This window comes from Rhizopus delemar, genomic scaffold, assembly GCF_000149305.1.
Source record: "Rhizopus delemar RA 99-880 supercont3.11 genomic scaffold, whole genome shotgun sequence".
NCBI classification, from domain to species: Eukaryota; Fungi; Mucoromycota; class Mucoromycetes; order Mucorales; family Rhizopodaceae; genus Rhizopus; species Rhizopus delemar.
This window is the reverse complement of record NW_027137837.1, coordinates 965,603-988,306: the sequence shown is the minus strand read 5'-3', so window position 1 is coordinate 988,306 and position 22,704 is coordinate 965,603. Positions and strand designations below refer to the sequence as shown.

Genomic DNA, 22,704 nt, shown 5'->3' with positions numbered 1-22,704 from the left:
TTCAATCACGTTTCTCTTGACAATAATAGATAGGTCTTTGCAGAAAACGATATTCGGGAGGTAAATAGACCGCAATTCCATCAATCATTTCCGTTCTATTTATACTTTATCTATTTTTGGTCTTGGAATGCTGCGATTGTCTTGATTAATCCAGAGCTGAGGCATTCTTTTTTTTTTACTAGTCCTTTGAACTTGTTCAGAATATGAATTCTTTTTAAGCAAGAATATAGTATCAACGTGCAAAATACAATGATGAATTTTAGCTTATATTAAATTGATAGACGCGTGGTTAATTTGAATGTTACTCTGTCTTCATCTTGAAATGATTTGCATAAAGTATATTAATAAATAAGCTATTGCATCTATATTTTATAAAGTTCATTTTGTTGGTAACAATAATGTGGGCCTTATCATAAATCTTTATAATGAATTCACCTTTTATTGTTTATTTAGTGGCCTGTTCAACCAAAACCAGCTTACTTTTTTTTTTTTTTTTTTTCTTCTAATTATTTAATTTGATTTTCCAACACATGGTGTTTGCTATTAACTATCATCTTTTTATGATAGACGGTGTCAATTTCAAAAGGACACATGGAAAACGTAAATGATATTCAAATAAGCTTTCTAAAGAAGGCAACAAGGCATACTGGCATTACCTAATTTTAATTTCTTCTTTTCATACTATTTGGCATGCTTTTGTTTGCCTGTTGTTTGTATTCAGGTTGTACAATAACGCAAGTTTAAAATCACAAATGTCTTACAATTGTTGCATATGTGGTGCACACGATACAACATGAATTATATTGAATCTTTCAAATAAAACAAAGAGAAAGAAAAAGAAGATGTATTGATTGATGGATGAATGGATTTAACTGCAAGCCATTCAGAGTTAAAATCGATTGTTACGAAACACATGTCATTTTATTCCATGGTGCTATGGAAATGCTTGAATAGTCATTATCTTTTGAAGAGCACAATCCTTCTTTTCTTTACACACTCTCTTTTCCCTTCCTTTCTGCTGTTTTTCTGCCTAAAAAGAAAGTGTTTTTTGGATGGACAATTCCTTCTTGACTCGAGTGAAAAAAAAAGAAAAAAAACTTGGAATTGCTCAATCTCATTTGAGTATGACCCGTAAGAAACAATTTTTTACCTTCAACCATAATAACTATACACTCTATTGAATTGAGTATCTCAGTGCCTAGTTTATACAAAAGATCAATTTCCAAGCACAACTCGACGTATTGTGTTTCAATAGTCGAAATAGACATAGCAATTCATTTTGAACTGCATCAATTGAACAGAGATCATGAGGACTTCATTCAAAACCAATGTTTTTATTTTCTTCAGGATGAGACACAACTACATATTTTGGCTGATGAATATTGGGTTAGGCATGGTGATCCATTCCATCAGACAAATTAGTAGCAAGCTGTGGGTAAATGTTAGGTTTTGTATCACGAAATACGTCATCACTGAAATTTTGCAAAGCAAAAAAAAAGGAGAGAGAGAGAAAAAAAAGGGTTGTTTGTTTGCATAATAATGAACAACATTTTAAAATCACGTCTTGTTTCCAAGAGACTTTCTCATGTCCTTAAATCACAAGCATTGAAGGTAAAGAAATAAAATATCAAGTTTATGTGGTTTATTCACTCTTTTAAAAAAAGACTACGCCTTTATTAAAACAAAGTTATGCTCTTTATAACAGTGGTGGGGGTTACGGTTATAGCAACGATTATGATGCTTATGGATCCTCTTCGTCTGCCAGCTGGGGTGCTCCTCCTGATAGACCTTCTTTGCCTAGAAATACAGTGAGATAAACGCGTATAAAGAAAAGGAGCCTTTTATTTAATGTGGACTTTTTATAGATTATCAAATTCGTTCCTCAACAAGAAGCATGGATTGTAGAACGTATGGGAAAGTTTCATCGTATATTGGAACCTGGTTTAAATATTCTTGTTCCCATTTTGGATCGTATTAAATACGTTAAAAGCTTAAAAGAAACGGCTATTGAAGTTCCTAGTCAAAGCGCCATTACGCAGGATAACGTCACACTTGAATTAGATGGTGTCCTCTACATTCGATGCATTGATCCCTTCAAGGCATCTTATGGAGTAGAAGATGCCGAATTTGCCATCACTCAGCTTGCACAAACAACCATGCGAGCTGAAATTGGTCAAATGACTTTGGATCGCACGTTAGCTGAGCGTGCTTATTTGAATGCTAATATTGTAGACGCCATTAATGCTGCAGCAGATGATTGGGGAATTCGTTGTTTACGTTATGAGATTCGTATGTATACCGATTGGATTGAGCTTTAATGACTTATATGATCCATTTAGGTGATATCCATCCACCTGCTAGAGTAGTTGAATCGATGCATCAACAAGTATCAGCCGAAAGAACCAAACGAGCACAAATTTTGGAATCAGAAGGTGCAAGACAAGCAGCGATTAATGTAGCTGAAGGTCGTAAACAAGCAACTATTTTAGCATCAGAAGCAGAAAAGGCAGAAAAGATTAATATGGCAGCAGGTGAAGCAGAGGCGATCCTTTTGCGTGCAGGTGCCTCAGCACAAGGAATTGAAAAGGTTGCAAGGGCAATCTCGACACATCATGGCCATGAAGCTGTATCAATGTCAGTCGCAGAGAAATATGTGGAAGCATTTGGTAGGATGGCAAAGGAAGGTACGACAATGATCGTACCTGCAGCAGCCAATGATGCAGCATCGATGGTGGCACAGGTAAGAATAAGATGCATAAGCTTTCATTTTAGGTTCTCACGTGTAGGCTGTGTCTATAGGCACTGGGAATTTACAATACGATTAATAAAAAGAGCACTCATGTCACCAATCAAACATCATCAACAAGTATCAAGGATGAAATGACACAGGATTTGTTAAGTGCAGAAGATAAAGAATCTAGTTTTCAAGAACCTAAAGACAAATAAAAAAGACTAGAAATAATACTCTTGTGCCAATAGAACATTCAAAAGGAATTATTTTCTTTTTCTTTTTCTCTTTTTTAATTATAAAAAACTGCTTTTTGGTAACACGGAAATAGACAAAAAAGAAGACAGCAACAAAATATAAAGTATTAGAATCTCCTTTTTTGCTCTCGGGAATACTTCCATAGCTGTCAACTCCTTTAGAAAAGGGAGGCAATAAGACAATAGAAATAGTGTTGTAATAATAATAATAAAATTGTCGGATGATACTTTATGAAACCCAAGAAAATGATTATAAAATAAATTCACATTCTTATTCCTTTCTTTATGGCACACCTCCTAACACTACTTTATAAATCTACTCCTGTTTCCGATAGAACAACATGTTTGGATGGTTAAAAGAAAATAGGCAAAAGTGGGGGAGAAAGGAGAGTAGAAGGAGAAAAGAGAGAGTAGGGGTTGTGTGACATGATTGTGATACTTGACTCTCATATATTCATTGCATTAGTTTCCAAAAATAATATTTTCTCAGAGAGATAATTATAAAAGCAAAAAAAAGATTTCATTCAATTCATTTTTTTTTCTTTTCTATTCATTTATTTTCGACTTGTAACAAGTCAATGCTTTATTCCTTTTCATACACTCCTTACACAATTTAGACTTTCGTTCTTCTCAATACCCTGATATTTAAACCCATACCAATCCTTTCATCATCCATTATTAACGAAATGAGTCAACAACAGTCAGTAACGACCACCAGCAGTAATCATTCGACCACAACCAATCCAACTAATTTTCAAAACAACTTTAACCTTTCTGACCCACCTATGGCCTACACAGGTAAGATCATTGAGATTTAAATGGATGCTAAACAATACATTGAACAATCAGGTTCCAATTTTTATGTGTCTCCATTGGCTACTACGACCGCTCAATCCAATACCAGTGAATCTTATTTTTATGACACAACGACTCCCGTTCAGCAACCATTCGCAGCCTCTCCCACTCACCGAGTCACTATTTCTCCTTCTTCCATCATGATTCAGGAACCACCCATGTTGGTCGCTTCTTCTTCCACCACGACCACCGCTTCCACCATCTCTTCTTCCTCGGTTGAATTCTTGAATGAAGCCTTTGCAAAGGCCACGTCCTTGCCTGAATCCTTTTATCCCGAGTTTTTGCAATATTCCAAGGAAACCTATGAACAATCTACCGGAGGTGGACCTCACCGTAGAAAGCAAAAGCATCATGGCCATAAAAGTAAAAAGGATGAAGACCATTCGGACGAAGAAGTCAATCAGTAAAAAAAAAAAGATTCTTAATTAATCATGTTGCACAGACTCATTTAAACTTTTTATAGAAATGGTCTCTCTTCTTCAGAACTTCGAAGACAAATCCATATTCAGTCTGAACAAAAAAGAAGAGCTCAAATTAAAGATGGATTTGAAGAATTGAGAAATGAATTACCTGCTTGTTTAAACAAGAAAATGAGCAAGGTCGCTTTATTGCATCGCAGTAAGTTTTTTTTTTTTCTTTTTTTTTTGTGTAATATTGATTCCCTTCTGTTTAGCTGTTCAGCATATTCAGCATCTTAAAGACACTCAAATGTCCATCTTGTCTGAATTAGAAAGATTGGTTCATGAAAATGAACAATTGAGAAAGTAAGTCTTTATTTTTCGAGTCCTTTTTTCTTCTAAACACATGAAAACTGTATAGATTTCAAGAAGGTGTACTTCAAAAGCAAGCATTGGAAAACATGTATAGCATGACAAACATGTAAACAAATTCAATCAATCACAAAAACAGCAATTATATATACAGCACCTTTCAACATTATATATACACCACACTACTCTTTCCCTTCTTTGCTTTTTCTTTTCTAGATGCACTGACCAATTGCTCTTTTTAATACTTTGCATTTCTTTTTTTTTTCCACCCCTCTTATTTTTGCATCTTTTTATTAATTAAAATCTGCTTTTTTTTTATTCTTTCTAAAAAGTGACCATGGGTGCACAGAGGAGGGTCGAGGCATTTGTTGACAACAGAAGCACATACAACGCACGGTGTCACATGAATAACGTGGGCTGTACTACGGTTCAACATGCCCTTCTTTTTAGTGTGCGTTGTTTTCCTCCCAATCGTGCTCTGCTGCTGTCTCTACAACCGTTCCCGAATTTTCATAGACCCAAGCGGCATGTTCAGACACGCCTTGCAAAAAGTGGGCCCGTGTCGTTTCCCAAAATTCAGTCAACCACTGAACGTCAGAGCAGTGTTCCTGAAACTTGACTCGAAGCGTCTCTGGATGTTGCGCACTTGTCTGACGTCGGCTGAGGGCCGGCGTATGATTGGTGTACAGACGGTTATTGACCCAAAAGAACCCATGGTTATTGGGTCGGATTTGTACAAAGGCAACGCCTGATCGGTGAATGTATTGATCGTATTTGTAGGCCTCTTTGATATACGAGTACTCTAGGTCCACGCTTTCTTGAGCCTTGACAAAGTTGGCATCTGCTTCGACGTCAAGTACAAAATCCAAATGACGGACAAGTGCGATTTCATAAAACTGAAAAGGAACCTCGATCTTGGAAGCTGCCATCAGTTCCTCGACAGAGGGTGGAGGGACAGCCATGGGGATCGGTACGGGGCATTGGAAGGGATTGTCGTTTTCAGAGTCCTCATAGGCTTGATCCACAGACCCTTCCACCAGCTTCAGACCACACCGCTCAGCTTGTCGACTCCAGTTTTGTACAAGCTCTTGAACGAGTTGAGCAGTACAACCCAGCCAATTGATCTGGAAATGGTAGCAGTTTTTGGGGTTGTGGATCGTATCGTAATGTAATATGGCTGTCTCTCGGCGATCGCTCTTTTTGTACGGATCTACATCGATAATCATCGATTGGGACATTTTAAACTCTACATGTCGATTGCTTGCCGTGCTTGATTGACTAGGCACCTGCTTTAGATCTTGCGTGCTCTCGCTGTTGTGATGTGTCTTCCGAGCGGTCGACTTTGATTTCTTTTTATGGTTGTCCATCATGAATTCCTCATGAATCGTATAAAAGTAGTTACCGTCCAAAAAGCTATGTCGCTTGGTTGCAGAGAGAAACAGAGGAGGCTTTCGCTGCATAAGCGAGTTGCCAAATTGAACAGCTTGTTCTCGTGTAGTGATATCCTCAATTTGATGAATCAGCCAATCCACACATTCGCTGCCTGTAAATACATCATGGAATAGTTTAAAGTGCCATCGTCGGTCGATGATCTTGAGACCGCCTCTGGGATCCTGCATGGCATTCGCAATGTCTTTTGTTTTGGACTCCCGCGTGAGCGTGGTGGACCAGTGCAGTTTGGACTCTAGAAGAGTAGAAGGATTTGTCCTGGCAGCTTCATTTGAAATAAACCCAGAGGGATCCATCGTGGTCAATTTGATGCCTAGGTCAGAGATATCCTTCTTTCGTTTCTTTTGCAACTCTTCGCGTTCTTCAGGCGTCAGCCATTTGGCCTTTCGCATGTTTTGCACCCACAGTTCAAACAAGGCAATTCGTTTTTCTTCATCGTCCAAGTGGTCATGGAGTGCAGCAGGGAACGTGATGTTTGTTGGTAGACTTTCGCGAGGGATAAGAATAAATCGAGCACGCCAGAATCTCAAGTTATCCGTCAGCTCTTCTTGATAACCAGCCACCAAATGATCGAGATAGTTCCAAGCATAGAGTAAGCTTGGGTAACTAAAGGTGATCGTTTTTGATCGGTAGGTAGGCATGTTTTTTGGCCATATGGCGCATTTGTAATTGATCTTGTTGATGTCGAAATCAATCATACGAACGTATCTTCTTACTTCAACATTTTGACCCGAAGAATCAAACGTGAGCTGATGTACTTGGTGCCCCATAGATAACCACCAGACCATGTGTTTCCACCTTGACTTTTCTCCATCTTCTTGTTGTGGATGCTGTGGTTGCTGCTGTTGTGCCTGCTGTTGCTCTGCACCTGTATTGGAAACACTGGCCTGTGCTGACTTTATGTGACCTGTCATGGTCATCATGGTAGCTATCGTTGTAGCTGTATTACTGCTATTACGTCCCTCCTTATCCTTGCTCAAAAGACCACCTCCCAGAGCAGACACAGGCACGATGGAATCCTTGGGCTTTGTGCTTTGAGAACTCCCTGTGATGTCAACAATGATTTGAAATCCCTGAGCTAGTCTCTGACTCAGCATCTCAATCAACAAATTCTCTGTCTTTTTATGTTCAGACAAGTTTCGATCGCCAGCTTGGTACAGGTTTGTATCTTCACTTGCGGACACAGTATACATGTAGTGGTTGTATCGTGCGGCCAGTTCCTCATTCGATGGGAAATAATCGGTGGTGAGAGGTAAACAAGCAGGTGTCACGAGTGACCGCCAGTGGACCACAGGACCATCCGAATGTTCTACTTTAGGTAGCGCGTGCTGCCAACGACGCAGGTGGGATGTGAACAGGTTTGGGTTGTCAGAAGGGTTGCAGGGATTGATCAAGATGTGTTTGAAAGTGCGGTTGAAGGTGTGTGAGGGAGACGAACGGTTGATGCTCGTACGCATCATTAGATCGCTATTGCCTGATTGTTTGTGGATCGAAGGTAGACTGCGGGGCGAGTGGTTTGTCTTGGTCGTTGTCGTCGTCCGATTGTTGAGATCACTGCGAAGTTTGATGGGCACAGGATCCACAGTACTGCTGCTGATCACGACCGTTTCATCTTCTTCTGCCAATCGTTCAGTGGGTGCGTTGACAGAGATCGGTACGAACTTGCCATCGATACTGTTGACCGTACCTCTTCTTATCGATCGAAAACGGTCTTCCTTTGTGAATGTAGGTGATGGATCTTGCGCCCTGCTGTCTTCTTTTCTGTCCAACGGCCCTTTTGCGCCAATGGATTGTGATATAATGGAAGGCATACGACGCGGTTCGCCCGTATGATGCCAAGTCTATAATTTCTTTTTCTTTTAAAAAAAAAGGAGAGGATACAATTCATATTTAGGATTCATTACCGTCGTTGCCTTGTGTCGAGGGTTTGTGCTTTTCCAATACTCATGAGTACTTTCTGGTCTATCTGGACTGTCAGAAGCCCCCTTTGAGTTATGGATTGACTTCATGATTTTGGCTGCAGTCACTGGCTTTTTGCTAAACCTTGGTTCAGGCGTGCTTTTGAATAGATTAGCATCATATACATCGTAGGCACGTCTTGAATAAGCCGTCGTTATCTCTGTATTACCAGCAAAGAATGAAGACCTCCTCATACTGCTCGAGATATTGGCTGATCTTGAAAGATAGCCATTTGGGTCCTCATGACTCGAATTGAGCTTTTCGTTTAAACTACTGCTACTTTTTTGAGGCTTGATAGATCTTTGATGCTCGGATAAATAGGGCACAGAGATGCCTTTGATATCATGTTCCATCACACCCATCATTTGCAACTCATACATCTTGCAGCGCGTCTTGAATTTGTCCTGCTTCAAAAAACGCCCTGTTTCATGATGATAAAAGCTGCAGTCAACCCAGTGAGGAACACTAAAATACTTTTGTGTCGGTTTATCTTGACTGTCCTGATAAAGTGGGTCAATGTATCCCAGAGCCTTGGTCGCAGCTGATTTTTCCGGTGAGTTTCCAAGAGATATAAATGGCTTTTTGGTTTCATTATCGTCCAAAGCCAGTGGCGCATCCATATAGTACATTAATGGCGTGATATGTAAAGGTAATGGGGACAGACAGACGAGATCCATGGCGATGCCGTTATCCGTCATTCGTTCGTTGGTCAATCGCAGCAACTTTTTGTTTACAAAGAATTTACCTACGCCTGGCGTGATCAGGATGATGGACAGACCAGTTCGCATCAGGTCTCGATCAACAAAGTGCTTGTCAAAAGGGTTCAAAGCCAAATGATCGCTTCTAGTACATTTCCTTCATAAGCCATGGATAGCTGACCACTGACGATCTGTCTTCCATCAGGTTCAGATCGTAGCAAGACTGTCTGCTGAAAATTGGTTTGCTCCTTCTTGAGTTGTCCAATGATCGATATCCAGTCATCATTTGTCTCCCAATCGGCCAAGACCTTATAAAAGTCCTTATAGTGCCTCCCATCCTCTGCCTCATTCAAGAGCATGTCTTCTATCGGGCTTTCGTAAAATACACGAGTGAATAAAACGATGGATACCACATGATTCGTTCCTTCCTCCTTCCAACTATTGAACAGCTGTGGCAAAAAGTTACTCACAGCCTTTTCAAAATAAAGTTCTCCATCTTCGTCAAACTCCCACATCTCTTTTGACATTTGAATAAACAAAAAATACTTTGCAGAGGCTGATCGGAAGATGATGCGTGTATGCTCTGTGATATAGCCCGAGGTGATCTCTTGGCCTTCTTTGAAGAGACGCTTGGCGGTTGCCTTGATCGATCCTGCATACAGAATCTTTTTTTCGAGATAGGCACAGTTCCCTTTGAGACTCTGCTGAAGTCGCCACATGTCACTTCGACCAAGGTATTGTTCTTTGAATGCAAGTTCGACATGGTCCAAAGAAACAGAAGTTGGATCAGTCTATAACCTCACAGAAAACGTTGACAAAGAGAAGAAAAAAGTATTCATTTCCTACTTACGAATTCTACATAAACTTCTTGCCTCGACCTGAAATTGAAACGATCTGCTAAATCTTTTGAAATGGATAACTTGATGATGTTTAGCCCGTCTGTGTGTACTAATGAGCAATAAAATACGTTACTTGTAATTGTTTAGTCAAGCTTTCTTTATCTGGTGTATGTCCTTTGACGATAACATATTCGGTTGATTCTTGTTGTGCTGATAACTCTTTTATTTCCTGATCTTTTTCTTGTTCAGGTGGGGGACAGTGAATCTTTAACAGTTGTCCTTCTCTAAAGTTTGGGAATATTTCTGGATTGACAATAGCGTCGTGATTGTAAGTTGAGCCAAGGTCGTGAATCCATAAGACGATGGGTCTATTGGATAATAAAAAGCCTTTAGGAGAGGGCATTTGTTATTTTATTAAATAAGCATATATATACAAACACAGAAAAAAAGAATAGAAATAATAATCAGTGTTCCTGCGATTACAGATTTACGGTAATTTTTTTCATGCAGCACGCCTACAGATATCTTTTCAACCAAGTCCAAATTATCATCAATCACGTAGATGTGTCCTTCCTCTTTTAACAAGAGGGGCCAACGCCGTCTGTATCTCTCAAATAGAATATTCAGCTCGTTTCTTATTTCTGACAGGCTTCTAAAAGTGGCCGCAAGCACATGGAGATCCTTGTGTACGTTCTGAACGGTCCCCATGGTTTGCTGTATCATCTGATCATTTGTACGTTCACCACGCTGTATCAAGATTTGTACTGGCAGTGGTGGTGAGACGGACTGAAGGGCTCGCTCAAGATTGACATAAGGTGAAATCTGATTGATTTGTTCTTCAAAAAACAATGAAAACCGTCGTTGGTTATCAAGGACAAGGGTCATGTACGCTTCCACCAAGCTTTTGAAGGACTGGAGCAGTTCCTTGTATTTCCTGTTGCGTACATCCAGATCGCTTAGCCATGGCTTGGATGGTTCTAGATTTTTCATGGCACAGCGAATGGAGTGTAAAAGTAGCTGGGCAGTCTGGAGGTCGCGAGTGAGGTCCTGCCTGCACATAGCCGTTTTTTGCTTTAGGGTCTGTTCGTAAATCGTTGTATATGACCTTTTGATATCTTGTATTAACTGGTAACACTGGCTAATGTGTATTGAGGCATGCTCTGCCACGATGCTGAATTCAAGCATGGAGCTCAATGTGTTTAAAAGATGATCCCTATCACTGGATAAAACAGCTTTCAGATACTCTTTTTCAGAATTCATTTCAATAGGAAGGCAAAATAATAATAATAATAATAAAACCAAAGAAAGTTTATAAAAGAGAAACGAAAAAAAAAAGGTATCTAGTGTAGTTGGGCTTAGCCTTACATGATTTTATACACCACCATTTGGTCTGGCCTTTCCTTCTTTTCTCTCTCTCTCTCTTTCTCTCTCTTTTTTGTGCGTTTCTCCAAAGCTATTATTTATAGTTATTTTTTTTATCAAAAACCCTATAGTGTAAAAGAATTATCTAATGTACTCATTCTTAAACTTCTTTAAAAGTGATACAGCACTGTTCATAGTGATTTATGAGGTATGTTACTGAAATATGAAACATGTAGACTTTTTTCAATGCAACTTGTAGCGTGGACCCTTTTCGTTTCGTTCCATGTACATCCTTTGAGCTCATGTAAGAACAAGGTGCCTACGTAAACTGTTCAAAAGATGGCCTCTTTATATCGGATGACATCCAGCTTTCCTCCTACTTTATTTGATTTATTATTCATGCTAACCTGCTGTGTGGCTTAGTCGCTCTTTTTGAATCAACCTTATTTATACTCTTTCTCTTTTTTTACTTATTCTATAGTAGATCATGGGCAAGAGTGCGAAATTTTATAAGCGACCATCAAAGAAACAAAAAGAAGGTTTAGCATTAAAGAAAATGGTTGAACCTTCAGCTATTTCCAAAAACAGCACCAAAAAAACTATTACAACACAAGCAGCAGAAGCCATCTTGGCTAATAAAGATCTCATGGAGATTGACAATGGGCCAGAAAAGCCAAAAAAGATTGTAAAAGAAAAGAAGACAGTAGAAAAGTCAGATTATGTAGATTTATTTTCAGGAAGAAAGACATATAAAAAAGTACCAGTTAAAAGAAAGCAATAAAGCATTTTGTTTTTATTATTTGTTGAGACAAAAAAAAAAGGGATGGATTTTTTTTTAAAAAATGTAAAAAATAAGCTTTTTACATAAAGTACATGACCTTTTGAAGTTCAGGCTTGACAACAGCAAAGGAAGCAAGTTGAGCTTCAGCATCCATAGTGGATTCAGAAGTGGCATCGGTCTCAGACCAATCTTCGTTTCTGCGGTGGAAACGAGCACGAGCGGCAACCAAGTCAGCATAGTAAGCAGCAGGGACAAGAGAAACAGCACGCGTGGCACGACCGTAGATGTAACACATACGGTAGGTCAATTCTTGCAAGGCGTCCGAAGTGAATTTGTTATCATCATACAAGACGTGGTAGTGAGTAGGTCTGGAGGTACCTTGGAGACCAGCATGAGATTGAAGATAAAAGTCAAATTCGAAGGGGTGAACAATGTCAGTGTCGACAACAGTACCAGGCATACAGTTACCAGTACGGTCAGCATCACGTTGTTCGATGGGGAAGAATCTGGCGTGGTGACGCTTTTGAACAACAACAAAGGTGATGGTAGGCTTGTAGTTCTTGTCTAAAGAGGAACAGGCAGCACGAATAGCAGCGACTTCAGAGTCCATGACTTGCTTGAATTGACCTTCAGAGACACCATCACGGTAGAAGAGCATACGTTCGGGCTTTTGACCACAAGATTGGTAGAAAGACTTTAATAATTCCTTGACCATGTTGGCCAGATCAGCAATGATTTCAGTACGGTTCGCTTGGACACGGATAGCAGAGGCATATCTTGAAGCACGGGCATCCATGGAGGCACAAAGGGCAGCAACGGAAGGACGGTTCATGTCTCCAGGAGCAGGATGGGTAACATCAGCACCAAAGACGATAGTAGGACGTTGAGCAATAAATGGGATTTGGGGAGGAGGCAAGAACAAGTTCATACCACCTAATTTCATATTGACCTTCAAACAGACATTGGCACAATATTGTTTCTTGGCATCAGCAATGTGCTTGGATTGGACACACTGTGTGGCGACACCAATGACAGTATCGGAAATTCTCTTGATTTCAGCATACAAGGGAGTACCCGTGTTGGGCAAAATACAGAGAATCAATTGAGGGTTAGCCTTGGCAGCGTTACCGGCCTTTAACCAGGCTTCCTTCAAAGTACGGTCAATGTTGCCTTGAGGATCAGCATTCATAATAGGAGGTTGACGGTTGACGACGTTCAAGCCAGTGTCAGCAAAGGTTTGGGTGAGTTCACGTACGAAACGCTGGATAGCAGGCACGGGGACAGCACCGGCAAAGTTGACGATAGCCCAGGAGCCGAGAGTGGCACCTTGGGCGACCTTCTTGCCACGAAGGTTCCAAGCACCACCTTGAGGAGCAAATTCAGCTTCCTGTGAACTGGGGTGGTAGGAGATCTTGGGTGTGGGCAAGACACGGGCATTGATGACAGCCATCTCAGGCTTGACAGACATACCGAATTGTTGAATGTATGGGTTGTCGCGGTATTGGAGGAGGTTCATGCCTTGGTTGATCTTGTTGGCACGTACGTTGGGCTTTTGGCAAGTGAACTTGATCATTTCAGCAGTTTGTTTTTCGTTCAACTTCTTCATGTGACGTTGACCAGGAAGAACTTCACAGACTTCCATAGGCAAGAAGATGTCCTTCTTGACAACAACACAAGGCAAGAAAGGATAGCTAAGACGCTTGTTGTATTGCTTGGCAAAGTAGTTGGCAACAGTGATATCAGCGCCAGATTCATCCTTGAAGCTGGTGTGATCAGCAGGGCTAGGAGTAAGCTTGTTGATCTTGTACTTGAGCTTCTTGTCACCACGGTGGATCACTTGAATTCTCAAAGCCTTCAAGATCTTTTCGAGCTTGTTCATCTCACGAGGAGGAATACCACGACGAAGTTCATCCAAAGAACGACGACCCAAGATCTTGGCAACAATTTCAGGCAAAGGACCAGACTCGTAGAAAGCAGTGGCAGAGACATCAAGATTGATCATCATCTTGCCTTTTAAAAGACAAACATTCGATTAGTTGAGATTGAAAATAAAATGGTTTTTTTTTTGATTAAACTTACCAACAGTGGGACGAGCAGATTGGTAGAAACCTTGCCAGACTTCAGCACCGTTAGGGAGAGCACGCTTATCAGCAGGAGTGAAGAAGGAACGACCAACGGTAGAGTACATCATAGAGGGAAGGTGACGAATGAGAACGTCAAGAACCATAATAGCTGTATTTAAATATGATCGAGTCAATATTTTTATAAAATTTTTCTTTTTTTAAACATACCAGTAAGACAGTTGGAGGTACAAGCAGATTGACCTTGCAAGAAACGACGAAGTTCTTCCATGTTGACTTCACTGGCCTTCTTGATACGAATCTTGAAAAGACCACCGGAACGCTTGGAGCCTTGTTCCTGTAATTCAACCTAAAAGGTTATGTGTTAATGTTTGATTCTATTAATAATACAAAAAAAGAAACATACTTCAAATTGCATAGCATTTTCTTCACCCAAAGGAAGAGGTTTAGGAGAGAAAACATTCTTACGACCATCATAAACAGTCTTGATGCCCTTGAGGATACCTTGACCATCCAAGTCTTCAAAGGACTTCCAAACCTTACGGTAAACAGCAGGAGGAGCGCTAGGAGGATCGATGGTAACATCATAATGGTGGACGTTGTTCACACCAAAGTTTGTAACTTCAAAAAAGTTGGCACGAACACGAACAGGCTTACCAGCCCTACCGGCACCGGGGCGCTTCACGAGTTCAGTTAGTTGCAAAGACATGAATCTTTATTTGAAAATAAAAAAAAAAGAAAATGAAAAAAGAAAGAGAAGCCCGAAAAAAAAAAAAATTCCTTCTGTTTTGAAATTTAACCTGTGCATAAATAGCTAGATGTTTTGATCGACGTCACAAATTTCAAAGTGTTTCATTGGTAAACAAATAAAGATAGATGAAAGGAGCTTGATTTATTCTTGCCTTACATAAAAAAAAAACAAGGTTATAAATGAAAAATAAAGAAGAAAATGATGAGGCTTGTGATTTTATTTATGATAAAGGTTGTAAATGAAACAACTCATCTGGGATTAATCGAAGAATAGCACCAACTATAATTGAAAATAAACCAATCAAAACACTGAGACTCCAGTGAAATTTATCAAGTGGAACGGTCTGAAAGGCTGCACCACCACGTTCCACAATAATAATCTGCCCACAAACACTGATGGTAAAGATGAGAATAAAGAATTTGTTCTTCTTTATTCCTTTGAATATGTTCAGATTGTTGTCAATCCTACGACAACTATAAAAGAAAAACAATCAATTTATTTTTGTATAAGTTTGTGGTTCATTATTTATCTATTTACTTGAATTCGTTGAATATTTGACAAAAAACATAGACTGTGAATATCACCGTTTGAAGTCTTGCTGGATCATTTTTCAGTCCAAGAATGTCTGTGTAAAGAAAGACTAAGATGACTCCAATCTGATAAACCGATTGCCCTATAATCAACTTCCACATACAAGCATTGATCAAGGGCGCAGTCCTAGCTTCTGGCGTTCTGTTGAGTAAGTCAGGAGAAGGAGGATCTGTTGCTAATGCAAGTGCTGCAAATGTGTCCATGATTAAATTAACCCATAAAAGTTGAACTGCTGTCAAGATTGATTTTTGTTCTTTGCTTCCCATGGCGGATAAAATAGTCAAGAGGACAGCTGTTACATTCACCGTGAGCTGGAATTGTAAAAATTTCTTGACAGAATCATTCACACACCGACCCCAAGAGATGGCTTTCACAATGCTCGAAAAGTTGTCGTCCATCAAGATGATGCTCGAAGCTTCCTTGGCTACCTCTGTGCCTGCGATGCCCATCGAGAATCCAACATCAGCTGCTTTCAAAGCAGGCCCATCGTTTGTTCCGTCACCTGTGACCGCGACAATGTCACCCAGTTGTTTCAAATCATTCACCAGTAACCGTTTATCTTCGGGACTTGAACGTGCCAGGACACGCAATCGAGGTAAAACGGATAGCCGTTCCTGATGTGATAAATTGCGAAACCTGGGCCCGTCCATCGCGATCGAGCCACCCACATAGATACCGCACTGTCTGGCAATACTCTTGGCCGTCAACATGTTGTCCCCCGTCACCATGCGAACACAGACACCGGCTCGCTCACAGGCCGCTACCGCATCCGTCACGCCATCCCGCAACGGATCCTCAATGCCGACGATACCAAGCAAAGTCAACTGACCTCGTTCGAGCACCTGCTCCAGTTGTCCATCCGTCGGCCAGTGATCGAGGTCTTGGTAACAGATAGCCAGGGTTCTCAAACACCGTGTAGCATAGCTCTGGATAATCTTGGCCATCCTTTCTCGATTGGCCTCTGTCATCAGACGCGTCACGATCTCTGTCCCTCCTTTGGCATAACTGGGATCATGCATGGACAGAATACGCTGACACTGGTTCAAGAGGAGTTCTGAAGCTCCCTTCACATGCACGCGAAAGATCGTACGGCCTGCTTCAGACGGCAGACGGATGACGGTAGCCATGGCCTTTCTGGAGGAGCTAAAAGGAAAGACGACCTCGATTGGCCATCGCATCCGAAGGAGTTCAAAGGGTTCGGAAGCCATATGATCTCGTGAAAAGTTCAACAGAGCGGTCTCGGTCTTGTTCCCCACGAGTGCTTGCTGGTGTGAGAAAGCGGTGGAGTTTAAAGCCATGGCTTGGTTCAGAAACTGTTGGACAGCAAAGGGGATCTCGGATCTCAGTCGGCTCATGTCGATCAGATCTGGTCTGGATCGAGGCGGATCTTTGAGGAATCGAAAGGAGGAACCGAATGTGCCTGCGACGACGACCATTCGGTTTTGAGTGAGTGTACCGGTTTTATCTGAACAGATGGTCGTTGCATTTCCCATGGTCTCACAGGCCGCAAGGATTCGGACCAGGTTGTTATCTTTGAGCATTCTTTGTGTAGCATAGGCTAAAGCTTAAATCATTCCCCCCCAAACAAAGCGCATTAGGTTCATCTGGTCTTTTTGTTTCTGCTCGCTTACCTAAAGTCACCGCCAGTGGTAATCCTTCAGGAACAGCCACCACAATCACAGTGACTGTGGTGATCACGATTGTCATCAAGTGAGTTATTACATCGGATGGTACGGTGGACAAAGAGCCAGTGATGAATCCAATCATCCATCGTACCAGCAACATGATAAATAAGAAGGCAGCCGCAGACAACCCAAATTTAGCAATGCTCGCGGCCAAAACGTCCAATTTATCTTGTAAGGGAGTATTCTCATCTTTGCTGCGAAGGGCCATCAAGGTTCGCCCGTGAAATGAGTTTTGACCAACGGCAGTGACCATAAAAGTACAGATGCCTTCCACTATCCTTGAGCCAGAGACGAGGAATGGATTCAAAGGGAGTTCTTCTCGATCATCCGAACCTTGACACTCATCCCAAGAGAGTTTACGTACAGCATCAGATTCACCTGTCAAAGGTGACTCATCGCATTTTAAATTGTGCCCTTCAATAAATACGCCATCTGCGCATACAATGTCTCCTGGTTTCTAATTGAAGTACATCACCCACTTGTACATCATAGACAGATAATAACACACGTTCTCCACATCGGATGGCCTACAATACGTTATTATCGTCCTGATTGTTTTCAATCGCCTTACAGTCACTTCTCGATCCTCCTTTTTGGCATTCAAGCTTCTAAATTGATTTTCTTTTTTATAGTCATTGACGCTCCCAACAATGACCACTAAAGAGACTGCGATAATGATAGCCACACCTTCTACCCATTTTACACCAGGGATCTTGTTTCCTTGGGTATCATACTCTATGATCGTCAGATCTTCATAGATACCAATAGCTAAAGAAACAATGGCAGAAAGTGTCAAAAGCATCTAATCATCCAAGTGAGTTTTGTTTGTTTTCTACACTTGTCCTTTTCTGTTTACTAGCATTTTATCTTGATACGCTTCCCACATAATCTTCATCAGACTCACAGGTTCTAATTCGGGTAGCCTATTTAACCCAAACACCCGAGACCTTTGCTCAAAGTAGGCATCGGTATGGCTGTGCAGTGACCTGTCTGGTGTCATGTAATACTCTTCCTTTGTCGGTGGTTGTTTTAAATCGTGTAGTCGGATGTAACTTAGGTTTTCTTCATACCAATCTAATCCTCTTTTTGTATTGGAGTGCAAGCCTCTTGCGAGTGCTTCAATACCACCAATCGACTGTAAAAAGTCGAGTTGTTTATGGTCCACAAGACGAGTGAGTTGCTGAGGTGAAAACGCAAAAGGATTGGATGGATCCAAATCAACCAGTGTATCTTCTGATGATGGCATCATTCTTATTGCTCTTTGTGTGTAAAGAAAAGAGAAGAAGTGATACGTTATGAAATAGAATGTTATTCATATAAAAATTAAGGAGTAAAAAGGGAGCAAGAACATGAAAGGGGAGGGGTCTTTTGGTGTTTTAAAACAATCTTTCTACTATTTTACACATAAAAAAAAACGCTTGGTCCTTTGATTCTTTTTTTTTATTATTATTTATTCTTTTTCATGCCCATAGATCATACACACAGTCATCAAGTGTTCAATCTGTTTCTTCTTTGCCATCCCCTTTTTTTTGAAGTTAATTTCGATTGACACCTATATTATTTTGTGTCACTATCATTACATATCATTTTACTACACTTTCTCTCTTTGCTCTCTCCTGAATAGTTTATTAATACTTGTGCAACAACACAGATGACGAACGAGCTATAGTTTAATGCGTATTTGATTGTGCCTTTATTTTTGTTGGTATTGAATGAGATTAAAAATCAACTGCATATTATTTTATATACATTCTTCAAAGTCCTTGGCTACTAAACCAACAAATCATGTTAATACAATAGATAAAAAGAGCAAGTAAGATGGTTGACATACGCTCTTTCAATAAGCCATACGTTTAAAGCATGCGAAATTTATTTAAAGTTAAGAAAAGCAAGGGGGGTTTCTATCGTTTTAATATTATAAATAAGCTAGATTAGAACGTATCGCCTTGACTCCTTTTATCGCCTTTATTTCCCTCATTGTCTGTACTTCCTTCATCGTTTCTTGTTTGACATGAGTGGCCACAGATGAAAGAGCAAGGCATTCCTTTTTCATTTCTTGTGTTTGACGACGAATACTTTCTAAATGATGTCTTCGTTCAGCAGCATCATTCTTGTGCATGATCTTTTTCATATCCAACTGTTGACTTTGACTATCGACAAAAAAACGCTTCAGTCTGCTGAACAAAGCACGCTTGACTGGTATGGTGGTTTGAAGTTGATTGGATGACATAAAAGAAAGAAAGAAACGAATAAGAAATACAAGAATGCCTTTTTTTATTTTAAATAACATTTTTAAACAGATACTTTAATAATAATACGTTTTGACCAGTTTAATTTCTATATTTTATTTTCCTGTAATCGAGAGATTGCATAAGAAAAAGAACAGTGTAAAATAATAAGCTTAAGGAATGCTTTATGATTAGTTCGTTTGAGCTTTTCATAGGCATCAAATACTAACATCTTTTTTTCTTTTATTCGCACTGCTTGTTTCTTCAAACAAAAAAGAGAAAGAAAAATAAAATAGGATAAAGTAATTCAAGATGTCACGTACCATTTGTTTACCAAGAGAACGATGTGAATTCAACCTAGTCATTGTATCTACTAAGTTTCTAATCAAATCCATTCTACTCACCTATATTCGGAGAAATGTGTATGGCAGAATAATGCATTTCTTTGAGCGGAAGCACAAATTGAACAATGCAAACGACTCTTTTTAATGTACGCTTATGATACACACACCTAAAGACAAGCAAGCAGTAAAAGAAGTGATAAAAGGATAACATCATGGGTATGTGTGTATCTTGAAGAAACGTGTCACAACACCGCAGTATACGTAAAAATAAAAAAAAAGGTTTTCACACACTTCTTTTTTTTAAAGCAATAATTAAAATGGCAGATAAAGATCCACTTGATCCCTCTGCAGTACTTCACACTACATCACAAGTAATCACTCGCTTAGAAACTCAATATGACGCGTTGGCTGCAGCAGTACACGCCATTATGCTAAGCGTTGGATTCAGATTTGCAGGATTAGGCGACGACGCTCGACAAGGTAGTTTTGATGAACATTAAAGAAAAAGAAAAATAAAATAAAAAGTAATTAGAAGGAGATGGAACACAAAGAAATCTACCAACTGAATGGAATCAGCATGGACCACATCACTACCACTTTAGATACAGCCATCCACAGTCAAGTTTGACCTTTGTTATCAAAGTTGTAAGGATGGGTGATAAATGCATCATTCTTGGTATGGGCATAGATGTAAGTTCATTTGGATAGGCGTGTGTGACGTGTAGATTGATAGGAACATGGTAGGATAATAAGACAGCCATGCTGGAAATCATGACGGACGATTATACTTCAGCTTCATTTTTCCCAAATGATCTCTCAAAGGATCCTTTAGTCCACGGATTTATTTCTACCAATCGATTTCATGATTTTATTAAATCGATCAAGCTGAACATCATACAACGCTTGATACCTGGATTAAATAAGCCTGGGTACGAAGACAGCAGCAGTCAAAGTACCAGCACAACCCACAGACCTACACATCCACCTCAACCCAACCCAACCCCTTTAGGTTTAGAAGGGCCAACCACACCTTATAATCCACTTGCTGTCGGTGGAGATGATTTGAATCCATTTGGTGACAGATTACGTTTACCTGGGTAAGGTCCTCCTTTTTTTTTTATTTGCTTCTTATCTAAATCACTTGATGTGCATAGATCTGGAGGACGAGGTGGAGGAGGTATGCATGTTGGACCAGATCATCCGATATTTGGAAGTGGAGGATTCCATGATCCATTTGGTAGTGGTGGAAGAGAAAACTTGCCAAGGTAAAAAAAAAGACAGAATTCACATGTGGAAAATAAGATGGGAAACTAAAAGAGAGACATAGGGGCGCTGTACCGCCCGGTGCTCGATTCGATCCGATTACACCACCTGGTATGGGCTTCAATCCAAGAGGTCCAAGAGGTCCAAGAGGTCCACGTAGTGGCGAACCTGATAATGATGAGCTCATGCCACCTGTAAGTCCTCCCCCCCTTTTTTTTTAAAAAAAATCATCTGTTGATTGTATACTTATTTTTTTTTTCTATAAAGGGTTTTGATAATATGTTTGGATAATCAATTTATTCTTTATCCTTGTATTTACAATAATAATAAAGTCTTTGACATTGCGTTATAAAACGCAATAGGATTCACATATGTAAACCATTTTTAAATACTTGTGTTTGGAATGGGAATAATATATTCTTGGCTACAAAAACTCCTAATTGCTTTCTTTCTTGGCTTGTACTAAAAACATGATAGTTTGCTAACAAGTTCTAGATGTCAGTGAAAAACAAGGCTTTTTAGGGGCATTATGTGCTTTAGTATATTGCACGTTCAACTTATAGGAGAGGGATTATTAGATTAATGATGTTCATTTTATGCTCACTACTTATTTTCTTGTCAATTCACTTTTCCTTCCCTGGGCTTCTTTACAACAGGTTGCAGAGAAGGCCAGATCACAATGTCTGTTTTTTAATTGAAGATGGTTTATGATAAAAGAGAGTCTGTTTACAAAGTCTACCTTTAGCCACACAAATAAATGAAAGAGGGCTTAGAATAACTGCAAGATCTATTGTGTTTCCCCTTTTTTCTAAAAAAGTCAGCTAATAACCAGTCGTTTCAGCTTTAGCTATTTTGCTTTTTAAAAAAAAAAAAAAAAAAAAAAAAAAAAGATGAGTGTACGTGTGAGTCGAATAGAAGAGATCAATTTTAGAGCAAAAATATAAATTGGAATATGACAATACAATCCAATCCTTATTTTTTCTCTCCTTGCGATTTTTTTTTTCTTTATTCAATAGCTACACGTTTGGCCACCGTGCACGCGCGCGCGCGCAACATTAAAACAATCCCGGTCTAGGCGGAGTCTATGCTTTCCTAATGAAGCAAACAACTTGTGAATGGAATCAAGTTTATAGCAATTTACGACTATTTTCCTGCATATTGACAAGTAAATGATGCATACAAGCAAAAAAGAGGGAGAGCAAAGTGTAAAAGAAAATAGAATTGATTATCATTATTTTATATTTTTCTTATTTCATTCAATCTTCCGAGAAGTAAAACGTTACATTGTACAAGAAAATTAACCAATTGAAATGACTTCCGATTACTTACAAAAGGATAACTGTTTGCTCGTTTTATTTGCTTATTTCTTTCCTTTATTATTTATTATAGAGAATGGCTGGTTCATTCAACTTTGGTAAATAATTGTCATGATCCCTAATGCCCATTTTACTCACATAGCCTATGACTAGTAAAAGCACCTGGTAAAAAGATTTCCTTGGAACAAACAGGTCATCCATGTCCAGGATGTAAACAAAGTAGTTCAGTTAGACTCACCCGATCCGAGAGACAGTGGATCTTATTTAACAAGTGTATATCTAATGTGGTTCGAGTACGATATGAATGCTCACAGTGCAAATGGAGAAATGAAGAATTACCGTTTGATACAACCACTGAATTATTAGAAGATACCTATTATTATCATCCAGTATCACCATCCACTATATCCCTCAACAAAAACCATACTACCCATTCAAATCATCTTATTTATTAAATGAGTATATCAATTATAGAAACAATTAAATAGAATAAAGAAACCAACATGAAACATATTTTTACATGTTGGCTTAAAATAGATTACAAATAAAAAGAGTCCAAACAGCTTCAGTTAATTCAATCTTTCAAATCTAAAGCGAGAGATGGTTGCATTCTGCAATTAATATGAAATCATTTGGATCTGTTTCTTTCAAGCATCTTACTATTGAATTATATTGTACCCCGAGAGTACATTAGATCCTATCTTTTTCTTTTTTTATTATTAGTATAAAAAAAATACAGCTTTTCCA

The 22,704-nt window shown here is 39.5% G+C and overlaps 9 protein-coding genes across 9 annotated transcripts; 5 read left to right on the top strand and 4 right to left on the bottom strand.

The window, feature by feature from the left end:
* Positions 1 to 1,539: 1,539 nt before the first annotated feature.
* RO3G_13052 (uncharacterized protein) lies at positions 1,540 to 2,946 on the top strand (the record flags this gene model as incomplete). The annotated part of the gene is made up of 5 exons (XM_067667636.1): positions 1,540 to 1,611; positions 1,665 to 1,808; positions 1,866 to 2,289; positions 2,340 to 2,740; positions 2,833 to 2,946. The coding sequence occupies 5 exons, from the start codon at positions 1,540 to 1,542 to the stop codon at positions 2,944 to 2,946; spliced, it is 1,155 nt and encodes a 384-aa protein (XP_067523737.1).
* A 725-nt stretch (positions 2,947 to 3,671) lies between these two features.
* Positions 3,672 to 4,723, top strand: RO3G_13051 (uncharacterized protein; the record flags this gene model as incomplete). The annotated part of the gene is made up of 5 exons (XM_067667635.1): positions 3,672 to 3,783; positions 3,835 to 4,243; positions 4,304 to 4,458; positions 4,514 to 4,604; positions 4,660 to 4,723. The coding sequence occupies 5 exons, from the start codon at positions 3,672 to 3,674 to the stop codon at positions 4,721 to 4,723; spliced, it is 831 nt and encodes a 276-aa protein (XP_067523736.1).
* A 333-nt stretch (positions 4,724 to 5,056) lies between these two features.
* RO3G_13050 (uncharacterized protein) lies at positions 5,057 to 9,958 on the bottom strand (the record flags this gene model as incomplete). Its single annotated transcript, XM_067667634.1, has 4 exons — positions 5,057 to 7,900; positions 7,964 to 8,827; positions 8,869 to 9,507; positions 9,689 to 9,958. 4 exons carry the CDS (start codon positions 9,956 to 9,958, stop codon positions 5,057 to 5,059), a joined length of 4,617 nt encoding a protein of 1,538 aa, XP_067523735.1.
* Positions 9,959 to 10,423: 465 nt separating this feature from the next.
* RO3G_13049 (uncharacterized protein) lies at positions 10,424 to 10,519 on the bottom strand (the record flags this gene model as incomplete). Its single annotated transcript, XM_067667633.1, has 1 exon — positions 10,424 to 10,519. One exon carries the CDS (start codon positions 10,517 to 10,519, stop codon positions 10,424 to 10,426), a length of 96 nt encoding a protein of 31 aa, XP_067523734.1.
* A 954-nt stretch (positions 10,520 to 11,473) lies between these two features.
* Positions 11,474 to 11,685, top strand: RO3G_13048 (uncharacterized protein; the record flags this gene model as incomplete). The annotated part of the gene is made up of 2 exons (XM_067667632.1): positions 11,474 to 11,628; positions 11,676 to 11,685. 2 exons carry the CDS (start codon positions 11,474 to 11,476, stop codon positions 11,683 to 11,685), a joined length of 165 nt encoding a protein of 54 aa, XP_067523733.1.
* A 92-nt stretch (positions 11,686 to 11,777) lies between these two features.
* Positions 11,778 to 14,197, bottom strand: RO3G_13047 (uncharacterized protein; the record flags this gene model as incomplete). The annotated part of the gene is made up of 4 exons (XM_067667631.1): positions 11,778 to 13,708; positions 13,778 to 13,930; positions 13,990 to 14,128; positions 14,186 to 14,197. The coding sequence occupies 4 exons, from the start codon at positions 14,195 to 14,197 to the stop codon at positions 11,778 to 11,780; spliced, it is 2,235 nt and encodes a 744-aa protein (XP_067523732.1).
* Positions 14,198 to 15,063: 866 nt separating this feature from the next.
* Positions 15,064 to 18,055, bottom strand: RO3G_13046 (calcium-translocating P-type ATPase, PMCA-type; the record flags this gene model as incomplete). The annotated part of the gene is made up of 4 exons (XM_067667630.1): positions 15,064 to 16,679; positions 16,753 to 17,263; positions 17,378 to 17,608; positions 17,663 to 18,055. The coding sequence occupies 4 exons, from the start codon at positions 18,053 to 18,055 to the stop codon at positions 15,064 to 15,066; spliced, it is 2,751 nt and encodes a 916-aa protein (XP_067523731.1).
* Positions 18,056 to 19,695: 1,640 nt separating this feature from the next.
* Positions 19,696 to 20,932, top strand: RO3G_13045 (uncharacterized protein; the record flags this gene model as incomplete). The annotated part of the gene is made up of 6 exons (XM_067667629.1): positions 19,696 to 19,858; positions 20,022 to 20,068; positions 20,123 to 20,475; positions 20,533 to 20,643; positions 20,706 to 20,835; positions 20,909 to 20,932. 6 exons carry the CDS (start codon positions 19,696 to 19,698, stop codon positions 20,930 to 20,932), a joined length of 828 nt encoding a protein of 275 aa, XP_067523730.1.
* Positions 20,933 to 22,033: 1,101 nt separating this feature from the next.
* RO3G_13044 (uncharacterized protein) lies at positions 22,034 to 22,412 on the top strand (the record flags this gene model as incomplete). The annotated part of the gene is made up of 2 exons (XM_067667628.1): positions 22,034 to 22,055; positions 22,111 to 22,412. The coding sequence occupies 2 exons, from the start codon at positions 22,034 to 22,036 to the stop codon at positions 22,410 to 22,412; spliced, it is 324 nt and encodes a 107-aa protein (XP_067523729.1).
* Positions 22,413 to 22,704: the final 292 nt, after the last annotated feature.